At 43.1% G+C, this 19021-nt stretch overlaps 1 protein-coding gene across 4 annotated transcripts in view; it reads right to left on the bottom strand.

Annotated features, from left to right (window-relative positions):
* pam (peptidylglycine alpha-amidating monooxygenase) overlaps positions 1-19021 on the bottom strand; it is a 213904-nt gene that overhangs the window by 21053 nt on the left and 173830 nt on the right. For all 4 annotated transcript variants that reach the window (XM_069892414.1, XM_069892415.1, XM_069892417.1 and 1 more), the window contains 2 exons: positions 7724-7853; positions 6633-6749 (listed from right to left, as the gene is read on the bottom strand). In XM_069892414.1, the coding sequence (XP_069748515.1) occupies positions 6633-6749; positions 7724-7853 (247 nt within the window). The remainder of the gene's footprint in view (positions 1-6632; positions 6750-7723; positions 7854-19021) is intronic.

Here is a 19021-nt window from a genome sequence, read left to right as displayed (position 1 = left end):
TAATCGCTGCCCCAGGGTGCGCGCTGGAAGGGAAGCTGGAGTCAGAGAGAATCCCCCTGACGACGCCATTTTCCCATGGCTGCCCCGCAACGTGGCGATACAAGCGGGGCCAGTTCGCCATGAGGATATGTATGCGCCACCACACAACCACCCCAGAACCGGCTACGCATCCTGTCGCTTTGGCGGCTGGCCCCAGCGCTTAGACGCGGCCGGCTGCACCGGCTGTGATGTCCAGATTGGTCGCCTTCAGGCAGTGCACCACAAAAAGTTCCTCTCACCCCCCAACATCCAGGGTGAAGGTTCCGCCGGACCGGTGTAAGACTTTGTATGGACCCTCATACGGTCGCTGTAGCAGTGCACCTTGTGGTCCCCTCCACACGAAAATGAACTGGGCCGAGTCGAGCTCTTTGGGGAGATGAAATGGCTGGGTGCCGTGGCATGTTGGGGGTGGGGTATCTAGGGAGAACAGTCGCCTGTGTAGGTCCGCTAGCAGGTTTTTGTCGGTGGCTGTGATGTCAGGATCTGGGCCGAAAACTCACCCAGCAGGGAAAGCAGTGTGCCACAGACCATCTCCACTGATAAGACCTGCAGATCCTCCTTGGGTGCTGTCCTAATCCCAAGGAGGATCCAGGGTAGTACGTCTGCCCAGTTTGGTCCAGAGACCCTGGCCATAAGCGATGCCTTCAGGTACCTGTGGAACCTCTCCACCAACCCGTTGGACTGTGGGTGGTATGCTGTGGTGTGGTGGAGATTGACCCCCAGGAGCTTCGCTATCTGAGTCCACAGGGCAGACGTGAACTGCGCCCCTCTGTCACGAGTGACAGAGTGACAGTGACCAGAGTCCAGGCACACGTCTCCATGGAGGCCTCCTTAATTGAAGCGTGAACAATGGGCGCATGGTGCATGCAGCTCCGGGGATGAAATGATGGTAAAAGTTCACCATCCCCGCGAATTCTTGGAGGCCTTTCAAGGTGGAGGGTTTGGGAAATCGTTGAGCAGCCGCTACCTTCTCCGGCGCCAGTGCAGACCCAGCCGCCAAAATGGTATGTCCCAGGAACTGGAGGGACTCCTTGCTGAACTGCCATTTGGCCACGTTGACCGTGAGGCCGAAGTCCGCCAGCTGGGCAAAGAGTGCGCAGATGTGGGCTTTGTGTTCGTCACGGTTGCGACTGGCAATGAGAATATCGTCCAGGTAAATGAACACAAAGTTCTAGTCTTTTCCAACCACGTTTGGGCCGCGTTCTTTAGACTGAAGGGCATACGCAGGAACTCGAAGAGGCCAAAAGGGATGATGATGGACGTCTTACCCACTTCGTCTGGATGCAGCGGGATCTGATGGTATCCCCACACGAGGTCCACTTTGGAGAAGACTCATGCGCCGTGGAGGTTAGCGGAGAAGTCCTGTATGTGGGGCACCGGGTACCTGTCAGGGGTGGTTGCGTTGTTCAACCGACAGTAGTCCCCGCATGGTCTACAGCCCCTGGACGATTTCGGGACCATATGGAGCGGGGATGCCCAGAGATTTCCAGTTCCTGGAGCCTGGATAACTCCTGCTTTGTCTGCTGGAGTTTCTCGGGCAGCTGTCTGGGTCTAGCGATGTGGTGGAAGACCTCATGCTGGGGCAGGGCGGCGTTGAACCGTGGCTCTAAGATGGCGGGGAATTTGTGGAGGATCTCGTCAAACTCATTCCTGGCAGCAGCTACAGCAGCGATTTCAGGCCTGCAGGCTTCTGCTGTATCCAGTCGGGTGGAGTGGAACGTTTGGGCATTGACCACCCTTTTGCCCTTCATGTCAACCAGTAGGCCGTGAGCTCTGAGGAAGTCGGTCCCTAACAGCGCGGTGCCCACGGAGGCTAGCACCAACCTCCAGTGGAACTTTTCCTTCCTGATCTGGATCTGTGCCCTGCGGGAGCTGTAGGTCCTGACGGTGGAGCCGTTGGCTGCCCACAGGGTTGGACCTCGAGATCGGGTGCGAGTCTCTAATGCTGTGGGGAGGAAAGACTCTGAGCTCAGCCCCTGATTCCACCAGGAATCAGCAGCCAGTGGATCTGTCCGTCACATGAAGGAAGCTGTTTGTGTGACCAGCAGTCGCAGCCATCAACGGAGGCTGGCCTGGTCATTTCCCTGAAACCTGCAGGGCTGGCGGCCTTTACGGGCTTGCGTTCCCCAGCGCTGGTGGTATAAACACCAGGTCGACTGGCCCTGCACTGACTTGGTCTTGGGAGCATCTTGCAGTCGGCTGGCTCCTGGTCATGCCACCTGGTTGAGGGCTGCCTCGTTCTCCCTCTTCGTTCGCCAGAGGGCATCCACATGGGCTGCTGCTCTCCTCGGGTTCGAGAAGACTTCATCTGTGACGAGCAGCTGACGTACTCTGGCATCTGTTCCAGGAATATCTGGCGGAAGAGAAAACAAGGCTTGTGGTCTTCCACCAGGGCCAGCATTTCGTCCATCACCGCCGACGGACTACGGTCCCCAAGCCCATCTAGGTGAAGGAGCCTGGAAGCCCATTGCTGGGGAGTTAGCCCGAAAGTTCCAAACAGCAGGTCTTTGAGAGTGGCGTACTTGCCCGTAGCCGGGGGGAGGGGGGCTGGGGGTGGTGGTGGATGATGTCATCCACCCTTGCTGCCATATCTTGGTCCAGAGTGCTCATGACATGATAGAACATTGTGGCGTCTGAGGAGATGTTGCGGAGTTGAAATTGTGCTTCCACCTGCCAGAACCACATTCTCGGTCGGTGGGTCCAAAAGGGGGGAAGCTTGATGGAGACAGTGTTAACCTCTGCTGAATCCATGGTGTTTTGAGTCCAGAAAAATGTCTGGGCTCGTCAGGGTCACTACTGTGGTGGTGTGAGCAGTGGAAGAAACACAGCCACCACGTTGAGGGTCGTTAACGACAGTTTTTATTCAAATTCAGCGCGCCCCGATAAGGGCAACATGAGCTCAGTCACCTGGTGCATTGTGACGTCATAATCGCTGCCCAGGGTGGGCGCTGGAAGGGATGCTGGAGTCAGAGAGAAACCCCCTGACGACGCCATTTCCCCATAGCTGCCCCGCCACGTGGCGATACAAGTGGGGCCGGTTCGCCATGAGGATGTGCGCTGCCACAATATCACAGATAATGGCTCGGCTCAACAGTGATTAATACAAATTTTGATTAAAAAATTCTTACAGAATGAGATAATTGTACACTTTTCCTTTATTTTTGTTTTAAAAGAATTTTTAATTTTATTTTTCCTTCCTTTCCTTTATTTCAGGTTGCATTTTTTTCTTTTTGTTTGATGTTATATTTTACTACACTATTACCAATGTGTGTAGATCCTTTGAATTATGTTCATATTTCATACCTTTTTCCTACAGTTTTAGATGTTGCACATTGTATAATTGTATTGTTCAATTGTTTATATATTAAATACCATTAAAAATATTTTAAAAAGAAAAGAAAAAGGACATAGGAGCAGAATTAGGCCATTTAAATCTGCTCTGCAAATTGAAATACTGTTGATGTATTTTTCCTCTCAACCCTATAACCTTTGACATCCTGACTAATCAAGAACCAATCAACCTCTGCTTTGAATATATCCAGTGACTTGGCCTCCACAGCCATCTGTGGCCACAAATTCCACAGATTCTCCACCCTGTGCTGAAGAAATTTCTCCTCAGTGTCACGGTAGCAGACTGAGGGGGTGGTTGTCAAATTACAGAGTGAACCAACCCAAGGCAGGCACCTAAGTAACTTCAACACCACCATTCTAATTGTTGCAAATGCAGCTGTCTACATTGGCATTAATAGAAGTCATGACTACAGGTCCACAATGCGGTCTGTGAAAGAGGAAGTCATGCAATTTGGATGTTTTACAAACACCATGTTATATACTTAGCAAAGCAATATGGGATACTGTAGTGTACCTGTGAATTTTTTTATTTTTAAGTAGGGATCAGTGTGGGGACTGACACAGGACTGTGGGGAGAGAGCTAAGTTTGGGGACCGACACGGGGTTGTAGTGAGAGAGCAGAGCAGTGGGATTAGTTGGGACTGATAAAGGCTGTGAGGAGAGACCTGGGCAGTTGGATCAGTTTGGATATACAGTATACAATTTCCTAAAGCTAGCAATCACTTTTTCTAAATTGCTGCCGACTAATTATGGGAGAACGGACATACATGCAGCTGGACATTGACCACACGGACGTTAAGAGGTGCATACCTGTATACAGTGCTCATTCAGACAAAGTCCCATCTTCACACTAACATTTTCATTTGGCACTATAAATGCATTAAATGGGATTTATTCAGGGCAAGTTTGGCCATATAATGATAGGCAATCCTTGTGGAGCTGTGCATAATCAGCAGATATTGCATCACCAAAATCTATAGCCTTTGGGCTCCACATATCCTCAATTTACTATTACTTTTAAGCCAAGGATTGAACCTGGTTCAATGGCAAGTTCAGAAGCATGGTAAAAATGACACCAAGCTTACTTGAAAACAAGTTAATGCACAACTTGGAGAAGATGTAATTCTGGATGATGTACATGGTTAACTGAAAAACACACCTTTCAGCATGCAGGATGATTCAACGGATCAGATCAAGGTTCCTCAGACCTGTAACATCTACCTATTAACTCTTTCTGTACTACTATCCAGGGATGCAAATACTCCTTCCAGATGAAGAACCAATTCCCTGGTTTATTGTTCTTCATACAGTGTTCAAAATAGAGTTTCTTCGGATGTCTATTTTGCAGAATCCCCTGTCCAGTCCGCACAAATAATACTGAGCTTCCAGTTTAGTCTGCCATCCTGTTCTCACTTGGAACTCTCTGTCCCCAATCCCTTACATTGAGGTTCACTGAAATAATTTCAGTTCAAGGAACAGCAGCTTGTCATCCGACCGAGGAGGATACAGCCCTCAGGACCCAACCATGAAGTCACCAAATTAGACTTGCAGTTGTATTAAAATTGGAAAGTTCAGCTAAAAGTCATCGTGGATTGTTACCTCTCCCTCCAGATACGACGCCTGACTCTGTTAAGTATTTTCAGCATCCAATTTCATTTTAGATTTCTGACAATTGCTCACACTTCGAGCATTTATTTCAGTCTATGCACATTACCTCAAGAATGAACTGCAGCAAATAACAAGCCTTTGTCACTCTCAACCAGCGTGTCACGTGTGTTATCCACTTACTCTTCATCTTCACCATATCACAAACACTCCTTTTGTCCTCTCCACCCGCCCCCAACTTTAAACCAGTTTGCTTTTACTTTTTTTGTTCTGATGAAAGGCTGAATTTCTCTCTCCACAGACACTGCCTGACCTGCGGGCTATTTCCAGCATTTTGTTTTCTCTTTTTATTAGTGATTTCCTAATATTTGCTTATCAATTTGATGTTTGATGGAAATATTCTAGAGTCCCTTGTTTCTGAGACTACCCAAAGATTTATCTGGCATTATTGCCTTTGAGAAGTAATTGTGAGAATGAGGTTTTCATTTTGAAAATCACAGGGCAGATTGGAAAGACCAAAGAGTGGTTTGATTCCTGTTGCTGACATGGCAAACTTAAATTCTGAATAATTTAAATACAATATTAAAAATGAGAAAAAAAGAACTTCTATGTGATTAGCTGAAGAAAACATTTGAGTCAGAATGCCAAGTGCAGTTTAGTGTTAAAATGTTTGGTTGTACACTTGTGTGGGTAGAGGGTAACAGAAATTACACCTAAATTCAAATTGCTGAGAAATTTGCCCAGAGTTAGGGAAAAGTTCCTCCAAATATCAGAGATCTTGTCTTTTCATTCATATCTTTTATAAGAGGACATTTGTTTAAGGTGAGTGGAGGAAAATTTAGGGGAGATGACAGAGGTATGTGTTTTTTTTAAATATATACAGAGAATGGTGATTCTTGGAATGCAATGTCAGGGGTGGTGGTGGACGTTTTAAATAACCTCAGATCAGCACCTTGATATAAGAAAAATAGAAGATGATCGGCTGTGAGGTAGGGAAGGATGAGATTCTTGTGGAGTAGGTTTATGTAGGTCAGTACTTCATGGGCCAAATGTTCTCTGTCATGTTCTCTGTTTAATGTCAATTAATTAAAATAATTAATAAATTCTGAATATCCAGCCTCAGTGGGAGTCTTGGGACTGAGTGAGAATGATTTTGTACTTCCTCTGCAGGGTGCAGACACAGATGTCTCAACATCCAGATGGCTGCACTGCAGCGAGCAGGCAGCCCTTGACAGAACTCCAGCCAGCAGGCAGCCCTCCACAGAACCTCCAGAGAGCAGGCAGCCCTCCACAGAACCTCCAGCGAGCCCTCAACAGAACCTCCAGCCAGCAGGTAGCCCTCCACCGAACCTCCAGCTAACCATCCCTCAACAGAACCTCCAGCCAGCAGGCAGCCCTCCACCGAACCTCCAGCTAACCATCATTAATTTTCTTTTTTACCCCCAAAGCAAATGTATTCTAAAATTTCAAACCAAAACTATTTACGGATGTCAAGGAGCAATAGGGTTTGATTTTAAACTCATATTTGAGAAGAATTTTCAAAATTGTAGCTTTTAAAAGGCAAGCAAATGTGCTTCATGAGATGTAAAATCTGCAAACGAAGTACTATATCACTCATGAACAGGAATCTCACTTACATATTTGCTCCCACAGCATTCAGCGCAACTGCACTGACAGGATCCAAAGTGAGGATAGTGTTGTACAAAATTGGACCAATTCCCTGCGGCTGATAGACATGCTTTTGATCAAAAGAACTAGTGAAAGAAGACAAAATTAAATTATAAGTCTTGTCACTCGAGCTTCTCAATTTGACATGTTTACTGTAATATCCAACCATCAATATTATAGAATTAACTAAATAACAGACTCTCAAGTGGCATGCATCTCTGATTAAAAGGTCTCTTTCCCCTGCTTTAATTGTACGATGTGATATTTTTCGCTTGCCCACATAAAATTCCAATGCCAACTATTTCATAATGTGACTGAAACTATTAAAACAATTCATAAATCAGTGATATTCGGCTCAAACCATTTTAAAAGCTATGAGGAAATTGACAATGCGATTCAGACATTTTATAAAAGTGGACAATTGAATTATGGCCACAACCCACAAATATTGAGAGTCCACCTAGATTCTTTCACAGCCCCCAGCCAACCCTGTAACCCAGTTGCCTTCCCCTCCCCTGCCTGGTCACAAATGCCTATTGCCCATCTGCTGAACCCACTGGGTTGCCTATCCCATCCACCTCCTGTCCTCGTCTGCCCACCTCTCCCTTCTCTGGTTCCACTCATCACCTTTCTTTCCCATTATATAATTTGCAGCCCTATGCCATCTCCGAGCCACTGTAGCCACCCCCATTCTTCCCTCGAGCACTCAGCTCTCTCTGCCCCTCCTCACCTGGATCCATCTATAGCTTGTCAACTTCTACCTCGCCCCCACCACCTTACCTCCTTACATGAACCATCTTTTTTATATCCTGGCTACCTCCCCATTTCACTCAATCCTGATGCAGGGTCTCGGACCGTACCTCTGCCTCCACAGATGCTGCCTGACCCATCCCTGGGCCTCCAGCGGCTTGTTTTATTTTACTCTAGATTTCACTATCTGCAGTCTGTTATGTCTCCTGCTTTGGGCAGTTGTTACAATATTTTGTAATACTTAAGAGGATTCGAAATGCACAAAAAATACCAAATTGTGGAATAACTTCTGCCAGTCAAACTCACTTACTTCTCATCCCACACGTGGTTTCCTCGATGAAAAATTACGAGATTATTTTTGGAATCCAGAGCAACTCCAGAAACTTGGCCCAGTTTCAGTTTCTCTCCAGGCCAGTTAACAACTTCCTCCAAGTGTGGGACTACAGGTAGGAAACAAAAAGATCAGTAGCAATACATAACATAATACAGTAACATTGAGGTTGTGTCAGTATTACATTTAGCAAAACAATGCAATTGTAAGTTTCATTACCAGATATGGAAAAACTGGTTAAAACTGGCAAGCATTTTTAAAAATATCAAGAATATTGTGAATTTTTCAGTAATGCATTAATAAAAGCATGTGAAACCTTTTAGCATCTGAACATCTGACATTAAACCAATAACTCAGCAGGTCCAAACAATTCCTTGATGAAGGGGCTCAAGCCCAAAACACTGGCAATGCGTCTTTATTTTTGCTTTATAAAGTACGCCGTTTGACCTGCTGAGTTTCTTTAGCATTGCATTTTTAATTGAATCAATAATTGATTCCATTACCATGTGGTTAGTTTTGAGACTTGTTGGCAGCTTCCCAGCAATTGTTGAGAAGTTGACAATTTACCCATGATGAAAATAAGTCAATTACAATATTTCACAGTCCTCATAATCACACCAGCATTAGACACAGAAATCTGGTAATATCCTGATTCAGTATAAAGATGTGCCAACAGGAATCTCCAGAGAATGCAGAATCAGTGACCTCATTCAAATTTTATAATTGTGTGCACTACCTCCGCTAGAGACAGCTAGATGCCAGGAACTTGCTCACCTGGCAAAGGCTCTAGTTTATTCAGGAACTTTGGATGCCAGCAAGGTAGGGTGAGTGGGTGCCAGTCATTCACAGATAATGGCATCTCAAATTCTGCACTCTGCAGTCACCAGCTGGTATGAAGTGGATGCGTGAACATAATGACCTTAGCTTCAAAGGTACTCAGGTCCTAATACGTCGAGTACCCCTTATCTGAAATGCATGTGAACGGAAGTGTTTCAGATTTTGGATTGTTTTTTCTTCGGATTTTGGAATAACGTGTTTAATAATGTTTTGTACTTACCAAAAAAAAAACTTGATCTCTGCTTCCAAATAAATGCAGCATCAAATGCTAGAAATCCCGCTGGATGGCAAAAAAAAACACCGTGAGTAATGCGCGTAGGTCAGGCGGTGACGATGGTTGGTCACAAACTGGTGCCCACTTGTGGCGTCATGTCGGCGCTCAAATAATTTCGGAATTTGGAGCATTTCGGAACTTCAGATAAGGGGTACTCGATCTGCATTGAGTGTAATGAATGATACATTTCCTTACACTGTGGAGAGATTGTGAAAGAGTATTTGACCAGTGAATAATATCTTTGAAATTTAAGTTATATTCTCAAAACTGAACTTGCATTACATCCTTCCCCATCTTCTGTTCATTGCTAGCTTCCAAGATCCTATGTGACATGGAAGAGTAGTGGTTAAATTAATGAATTATAAATAAGAGTTCTGGATTATTGATCCAGGAACATGAATTTCAATCCCAATGGCAAGCAGTGATTTTAAATTTAAGCTGACAAGTCAATGACATTAGTATCCGGTGTATGGCTACTGTGTGTGTCCTAACTGCTCCAACATGGCACAATCAGTGCTCTTGCTTCTTGTTTCCAGGGATTTGGCTCAATCCTGATTGTAATTGCTGTCTGGGTAGAGACTGCATGTTCTCTTAGTGACCACATGCATTTCCTTTAGGTGTGTCATTTTCCTCCCACATTGATCAATCAATAGCAAAAGGAATCAAAGGGGTTGCTTGGCACGTGAGAGAGAATATGTCATAGGGCTACAGTGAAATAAGGAGATTTCAGATTTATTGTCAGAGTACATACATGACATCACATACAATCCTTAGATTTTTTTCTTCTGGATGTGACAGAATTACCATTAATTGGTAGTGCAAAAAGAACTTGACACAGTGTATAGATGTAAACAAATAAAGAACTGTAAAGAGATAACGAATATAACCAAACTGACTGTGCAATACAGAGAATAGAAAAGAAAAGCAAGTAAGAATCCTTAAATGAGTCTCTGATTGAGTTTGTCATTGAGGAGTCTGATGGTAAAGGGGTAGCAGCTGTTCCTGAACCAGGTGGATCGAGTCTTGTGGCACCTGTACCTGATGGCAGCACCACCTGCTGGGTGGTGTGGATCCTTGATGATTGCTGCTGCTCTTCGATGGCAGCGTTCCCTTAGATGTACTCAATAGTGGGGGGGTTTGCCCATCATGTCCTGGGTTGTGTCCACTACCTTTGGCTGAGCTTTACACTCAGGGGTATTGGTGTCCCCATACCAGACCGTAATGCAGCCAGCCAACACACTTTCCACCACACCTCTGTAGAAATTTGCCAGGGTTTCTGATGGCATACCAAATCTCCTCCAGAGAAAGTAGAGGCACTGACGCTTTCTTCATGATGCCATCGGTGTGTTGGGTCCAGGAAAGATCCTCTGAATAGTGATCCCAAGAATTTAAATGTGCTCACCCTCTCCACTTCTGATCCCCCAATGATCACTGAATTGTAAACCTCGGACTTTCCTTTCCTTGGAATGGAGAATGGAATGGAAGCTGGTATTGCACTAAATGGTTTCATTTTGTGTTGTCATACGATCCTGTTCATGAATAAAGACTTTTTTTTGAAGATTTTCCATTTCGGAAAGTTTTTGTTCAGAACAGAGATTGAACATGTTAGTTTTGGGTTTAGTATTTGGAGACATCAAGTTAATTGCTCAACAACAGAAACAATGTTTTGCCGCACTTTATAGTTCATTCTTATCAAAAATATAATGGGTGACTTCAACTTCTTCACCCACCTTCATTTATTCATCTGCAATGCAATATGAGGCAGCCCATTCAGGGAGGACCAACTAATCAATCAATTCATAAAATGTGCCTTACCAAAGTTCAATACCATCAATTTTATAAATGCCAATGTAGGAATTTTTTTTACAAAGGTAGTCAGCCATGTTATTGGCACTCTTTAAAGCTGCCTTGTTTTTTTCTTCAACGTGATCATCAAGGTAAACAAGTTTCTAAATGTGCTATCAAACAGATGCCAAGAAGAAAATGAGACAATGATAAAAAATGACACTGGCTTGCACAAGCTATTTAAATGTATATCTTTCATTTTAACTTGGCAGTCTGATCGTTTGAAGTTCAATTTCTGAAAATAATTAAATCCTAAATAATATTCTGAGGTTCATCAGAAATCTGAGGTTCAGTCTGATCTGTGCTGATGTTGACAATCTCAGCTGGAGGGTTCTGCAAAGAACTGCTAAAAGTTTATATGAAATGGTCGTGAACTTTATTATAAATTTTGATGGTTGAATTAGAAACACCATTAACGTCAGAGTATTGGACAAACCAGACATGGGCCTTTCTGGCCATCACTTCCTTGATACCTCCTCCCCCTCTTCACTCATTCTGTATGCCTATATTGGAGCAATATCCCTCTGTGCCTTGCCTATTTAAGTGTTTGTCTAATTTAGAATGGTTAGATAGAAGGCAGATGAAGGTATCATTCACACACACAGGATTAAAACCATTGCTCAGATGAAAATAAAAATCAAACAAAATTGTTCGAGTTGGATGCCCTGGTTTGCGTTGCAATTGCTCTGTAATGGTTTCAGACACCAATTCATATTTCAGTTCAGGCACACTTTTGTTTGTAGAATTTTTATAAAATGTTTTACTTGAGGAGCATCTACAATCATAAATCTGAATAAATTAATGCCAAATATACCATTTAGGGTAATCATGGCTATCATAGGGCTTTCCTAAAGGTTTGAAATTAATTAGGTTAATTGTGGAATGCAGTGTATAAATGAAGTTTCTGAAGTGGCTTGACACACTTTATATCAACATAATTGACTCATTTATTTGGAATTCAATCAGAGCTAAGTATTCGAAAGGTACTGGTGAGCACAGTAATCGCAAAGGAACTGGTATTCCAAGGAAGACCTCCACTGCTGTTGACAGAACAATTTTCATTATAATGAAGAAAAATCCCCAAAAGTATGTCGGACATCAGAAACACTCTTCATAAGGCAGTTGTGGATATGTCAATGACTACAGTCTGCAGAAGCCTACATGAACAGAAATTGAGAGGCTAAACTGGAAGATGCAAACCATGACAAAGGTGGTATACTTTGGATCTTCGGCAGTTCCTTTACACCTCCACACTCCACACCTTTTGCCTCCACACTCTTACCTCCACACTCCACACTTGGGCAGTTCTTTTACACCTTGGGATCTTGGGCAGTTCCTTTACACCTCCACACTCCACACTCTTACCTCCACACTCCACACTTGGACAGTTCTTTTACACCTTGGGATCTTGGGCAGTTCCTTTACACCTCAACACTCCACACCTCTTGCCTCCACACTCTTACCTCCACCTCTTACCTCCACACTCCACACTTGGGCAGTTCTTTTACACCTTGGGATCTTGGGCAGTTCCTTTACACCTCCACACTCCACACCTCTTGCCTCCACACTCTTACCTCTACCTCTTACCTCCACACTCCACACTTGGGCAGTTCTTTTACACCTTGGGATCTTGGGCAGTTCCTTTACACCTCCACATTCCACACCTCTTGCCTCCATACTCTTACCTCCACCTCTTACCTCCACACTCCACACTTGGGCAGTTCTTTTACACCTTGGGATCTTGGGCAGTTCCTTTACACCTCCACACTCCACACCTCTTGCCTCCACACTCTTACCTCCACCTCTTACCTCCACACTCCACACTCGGGCAGTTCTTTTACACCTTGGGATCTTGGGCAGTTCCTTTACACCTCCACACTCCACACCTCTTGCCTCCACACCTCTTGCCTCCACACTCTTACCTCCACACTCCACACCTCTTGCCTTCACTCTGATACAGGTTAATCTTGGTCTCGTCTGTCCACAAGAATTTTTTTCCCCATAATTATGCAGGTTCTTTTAAATGCTTCTTCAAAAACTGTAATCTGGCCATCCTTTCTGTGGCAAATGGTTTGCACTTTGCAGCATAGCCTCTATATTTCTGTTCATGAAATATTCTGCAGACAGTAGTCACTGACATATCCACACCTGCCTCCTAAAGAATTGTTTCTGATCTATTTGGGCAGCTGTTTATGGATCATTATGATAAGAATTCTTCTCTCATCAGCAGTGGAGCTCTTCCTTGGATTATCAGCCCCTTTGTGATTACTAAGCTCACCAGTACGCTCTTTCTTCTTACTGATGTTCCAAACTGTTGATTTTGGTCATCCAAAGGCTTGAGTGATGTCTCTTACTGTTTTATTCTTGTTTTTCAGCCTCATAAAGCCTTCTTTGACTTTCATTGCCACAACTCTGGTCCTCATGTTGAAAAATGGCAACTACAGACTCCGAAGGTGATCAAAAGTGGAGAAGCAAGTCTAGCTCTTATACCTGCACCAATGAAGCAATTAAACAAATCTGAGTACTCACAAACACCTGTGAGGCCAAATGTCCCAAACAGTATGGTGCCCTGAAAGGAGGGGACGATGTTGAAAGAGTGCTGTAATTTCTACATGGTCAAACCAAAAGAAGTAACCTTGAATAAAAGTTGGAATGTGCATTTTAAATATATGTGAATTATTTAATGACAACTTTAAAACCATGGAGCACAGGGGCAAATAAAGAAAAAAGTGTATTTGTCTCAAATATTGTGGAGGGCACTGTAAAAGACAACATGCACCCAGTTACACTCAGGTCCCCAATTAACCGACGAACCCTATTTGTCTTTCTGAGGGCGGGGTTGTGGGGGAGGGATGAACGCTTGATGTTTCGGCTCGGAACCCTTTAGCAAGGTTGAACAAAGAGTTTCAACCTGAATCTTGGACAATTCCTTTTCTCCCCCAAGATGTAGCTCAACTTGCTGAACTGCTCCAATCCCCTCTTTTTTGTTTTTGTTCCAGCACCCTGAAGTCACTTGTGTCTCCAGCACATGATATAATTGGTCTTCCTGTTACTTTGCTACTTTGTACATGAAACCTCACTGTGGCTTTAATCTCCTTATCCCAGACACGACATTTACCAAATAGCTAAAGTGCAGACAAACTTCACATGAAAATAACAAAAGTCATTAACATGAATAGGGCAGTGGAAACAACAATTTGTATGGATGTGAGATGAATATACTATACTGTGAATTTATATATATACTTTTTGAACTCGGCATCTAAATTATATTTTGTTCCAGAAAGTAGTAGACAAATAACTTACATTATTAGTTTTTGAAGCAAGCACATCAAGTAGTCAAGGACAATGAGCAGAATTTTGTCCCATTGACTTGTGCCCATCCAGCATCCAAATAGAGACAAGACCTTCTGCTTAAAATCTGGCAGTTCCACTCGTATCTACCTGATTTTAGGGATGGAAGTTTGGGTCTCCAGAGTGAAATTTTGACTAGGAAATCTGTCCGCTGCATCCGCCTGAGGTAAATTCAGAAGGCCAATTGGTTTCAGGTGGACGAAAGGGAGGCAGGCAAAACACTTTGAATTTCGATACTGCTGCAAGTTCGATCTCAGAATATATTACAAAATACTTCAGTTGCAAGATTAATATAAATGTTTTTGTTTTCCCCAAACGCACTCACATTATAGCTTCTCTTCAATTTTGTTGCGGTGATTAGATAGCTAACCGAAAAGAATCAAGGAAGTAACAGCAGGTCATTGAAAGAAGCATAATCCTATTGATCATGGTTTCATGAAAGGAAAATCATGTTTGACAAACTTGCTGGAACTCTTTGGAGATGTTTCAAGCAGAGTTGATAGAGGAGTGTGCAGATGTAATTTATTTATTTAGATTTCCACAAGGTACCTATAAAACTGGTGAACAAACAGAAACTCAGTGTATTGCATGCAGTTTGTTAACATGGATTGAAGACTAGTAAATACATAGAGAGGCAATAATAATCAGAATAAATGGGCCCTTTTCAGACTGTAAGTATGGAAGTAGTGGAATGCACCTGAGTTCGACAATTATTTACTACTGATTTAATGATTTGGTGGAAGGGACAGAGTGTAAAATATCCAGGTTTGATGCTGAAAGGCCGCGTTAGGTGATCCCACACAAAGCAGCAGGACCAGACAACTTACTTGGTCAGGTGCTGAAGGACCAGGTGGCCCAGCAGATGTAGGTCTGAGTGGACATGTTCACTCCGCTACCCCCACAGGATTTAAGGCAACCACCTAGTGCCCAAGAAAGCGTTGGTAACTGGTCTCAATGATGACTACTGCCCAGCGACACTGACCTCTACGATAGTGAAGGGCTTTGAACAGCTGGTAATGGAATGCATCAAATCACATCTTCCAATGACATTGGATCCATTCCAGTTTGCCTACTGTCCAAACCGGTCCTTGGATGAAGCTATAGCCTTGGCCTTGCACTCTGTCCTGATTCACCTGGTGAACGATAATGCTACAGCCTTTGCCTTGCACTCTGTCCTGATTCACCTGGTGAACGATAATGCTACAGCCTTGGCCATGCACTCTGTCCTGATTCACCTGGTGAACGATAATGCTACAGCCTTGGCCTTGCACTCTGTCCTGATTCACCTAGTGAACGATAATGCTACAGCCTTGGCCATGCACTCTGTCCTGATTCACCTGGTGAACGATAATGCTACAGCCTTGGCCTTGCACTCTGTCCTGATTCACCTGGTGAAAGATGCCTCAAATGCAAAACTGCTCTTCATTGACCAGCTCAGAGTTCAACATGATCATAACTCAAAGGATGATGGATAAATTGTCCTTGGGACTCTCTTCTTGACTGAAAAACCACAGTTAGTTGGGATTGGAAGCAAAATCTCAAGTTGTCCCATCACGCTGAGCACTGGTGCACCTCAGGGCTGTGTTCTCGGCCTGCTACAGTTCACACTGCTGCCTCTTGACTGCGCTGCCAGATTCAGTTCAAACAGAATAATCGTTTGTAGATGATACAACAGTAGCTTGCCTCATTGGCAACAATGCTGAGTCATTTCACAGAGAGGAGGTTGGGCAGTGCACAAAATGGTGTGAGAACAACAACCCGAGTCTCAACATGGACAAGACAAAGGAAATGATTGTGGACTTCAGGAGGACTAAGGTTGGCCATTCTCTACTACACATCAATGGTTCCATGGCGGAGAGAGAGGAGTGCACAAGATTCCATATAAAGAACCACCTCTCCTTGATGCACAACAACTTATTCGTCAGGGTGCAGAAGCGTGTACACTTCCTAGGGAGGCTGAGGAGGGCAAGGCCACTGGCCTCCACCTTGACAACTTTTTACAGGAGCACAATGAACAGTGTTCCGCCTGGCTGCATCGTTGCGTGGTCTGGTAGCTGAAAAGCATCAGAGTGGAAGTCAATACAGAGAATGATCAAAACCTGTGAAGATCAGTGGGGTCTCCCTCTCCTCAACTAACAACATCTAATGGGAGTATTGCTTAAATTTGCTCATGGAATTATAGAAAACCCTTTCCATCCAGCACAAAGTATCTTTGTCCCACAAGAAGGTGGTGCAGGAGATTCAAAATGAGGATTGTGGAAATGTATGGCAGTAACATGGAAGTCAGATAATTTTAAATGGTTGGATAGATGGCATATGAAAATTCAAAATTGTATACCATTGGAAAAGATTACTTAAATTTAAGGAATCAACCGGAGAATTTTTATATGATTTAGAAACCATATCTGGATTTCATCAGTAAGAGTTCATCCACATCGTCCATAACACCCGCTCCTCCCAATTAATATATACAGGATAGAAAAATGATGTTAGGAATATATAAATAGTGATAGGCAGACAAACCGGCCCCGCTTGTCATGCACGTGGCGGGACAGCCGGCCAAAATGGCGCCGTCGGGGGTTTCCTCCCGACTTCGGCACTGGGCTCAGAAGCCCGTGCTTGGCGACTCACGTGATGCCTCGGTGACGTCGGAGCCCCCCAGCGCGGTTCACTGCAAGGTCCGGGCTGGGAGTATAAGACCAGCCAGGCAGCCTGCAATAAATCAGTTTTGCTCACTGAACTCAACCTGTCTGGCTGTGCGATCCTTCAGTTAGCAGTGGAGCCGCTGCTCCAAGTGAATAATAAATAAATTCAACTCTTTTCTCTTTTTTCTCTCTTTTCTTTTTCTTTGGGGGAGGGAGGGTAATAGAAGGAAAAAAATTATATATCGTATTGTTATATGATGACATGTTTATATGTACGTATTGATGCAAATGAAAAATAAAATTTTCCAAAAAAAAAACAAAATGAGACTGCCAGGCTGGGAAATAGCTTCTTCCTGCAGGCTATGAAATTACAGTATTGTCCAAATGAGTAAATAATTCCAAATAATTAATATTTGTTTTAAATTATATATTTATATATGTGATTGTTATATACTGTGTATTGTGCATGTGTGTGCACTGTGATTCCAGAGAGATGCTATTTCATTGTGTTGTATATGTACAGTCAGCTGATAAGAAACTTGAACTGGATTTGCACTTGATGTTGTGTTAATGATACTTGGACTCTGCAACAGTTTGAGTGAATGGATAAAAATTTATCAAATGGAGATAATTTCGGAAAGTGTGAGAGGTCATGCACCCCAGTATTTGGAATGAAATAACATTTTATTATTCATTTGGGAAGTTTTCACATGTGTGAAGTACAGTGCTCTTGTCAGTGAAATTACAAAAGTTAGCATAGAGATGCAGCAAGTAGTTCTGGAGGCAAATGACGTATTGGCCATAATTGAAAGACAGTTGTAGTTTAGAAATTTTGAAATTGGTGAGATTACATCAGCAGTTCCACCAAATGTGGTCTTCATGTACCTCAATGCACTTTCTCATGTCATATCCTCTAACTCGGAGTCAAAACACCTGTCTCAACATTAAATTTACTTAATGAATGATTATCCAATGGTACAGAATTCCAAAGACGTGCAATTCTCTGCTTAAAGGAACTCTAGATCCCATCTTCTTGTTCACTCAATTAAACAGTTCTCAACAAACTGCTACCTCCTCATTGCTCACTTTCCCGCAAGGCTTCGTATTATCAAACGTGGATATGTTAAGCTCTGCCTTTTCATCCAAAATATGAATAATTAATACAGATGATGAATAACAATAGGCCCTGAACTGATCGGTATGGTATCTTGATGATCTGCCAATGCCCAAGCAATCTGCTTATTCCCATATACACCTTTGGTTTAACCAATCTTTTAGAATGCATTACTATTCCATGACAATCCTAATAGGACCTATTTTATGAAGTGCGCTTTTGTATCATACCTTACCAAATACTTTCAATCCAGAAATTGCACAACCGTCACAACTAGTGGAGTTGTTCTAGTGAACCGGTGCAGACTCGAAAGGCCGACATGGCCTGTTTCTGCTCCATGAATGGTTATGGTAAATACAAAATCCACAGGTCCAACCCCCAACCTCAGTCTATCCTTTGAGTCACATTCTCAGTAAAGCTCTGTCTGACTTGAATTGATTTGCTTCCTTATGTGATCTAAGTATCCTTTTACTTATCCCTGATAGTGGATTCCTGCTGACAGATATCAGTTAAGTCAGAATATACCTCATTTTCTTTCTCTTTAATTATTGCTCTTGAACTAGACTTTCAGGTTAATTAACAATTGTTTTAAGGTTGCAAGAACAGATCTTTTAAAATCCTCTTGATCATATAATATTCAGAACCAGTTAAAAGCTTGGAAATATTTGAAAAAATATTTAGTCAATTCAGCAAATGTCAATTAATCTTCAGGGCACAACAAAGCAATAACATGCAAGAAATTAGCATTCCAAAGAAGGGTTTGATGGTCAAACAAACATATTCACCAATTTTAAATACTTCTGCACTGTAACACAGCCAGCTGGTTAACACGGGTACTACCAAATGCCATCAGCAAAGCAAATGCTGTCACACCTTACAAGCTCCATCCTCCATAGAAATTGGAAGGGAATCGGTCAGTATACAGATGGATGCAGGCCTCCATATAGGTATAAATTAGCATTTTAATTACATATTTTGATTTTGCTAAAGGGCAAATTTTCATACATGCTGTTCTGTACATAGCTGACAATGTATCTGGAGCAATTATTAAATATTTTAAAATTACACAAGCTTGGAATGATAGAAAAACCTATGCAGTTTTAAACCAAAACTGGCATTTTTTTTCTATTTCTCTAAATGGACACATGATCCCTTTAGATTTTAATAAATGCACAATAAGTTTAGAATTAGGCATGACAAGTTTAACT

This window comes from Narcine bancroftii, chromosome 1 (assembly GCF_036971445.1).
Source record: "Narcine bancroftii isolate sNarBan1 chromosome 1, sNarBan1.hap1, whole genome shotgun sequence".
Lineage (NCBI taxonomy): Eukaryota > Metazoa > Chordata > Chondrichthyes > Torpediniformes > Narcinidae > Narcine > Narcine bancroftii.
Note: the sequence above shows the minus strand (reverse complement) of the source record. Positions and strands in the feature narration are given on the sequence as shown.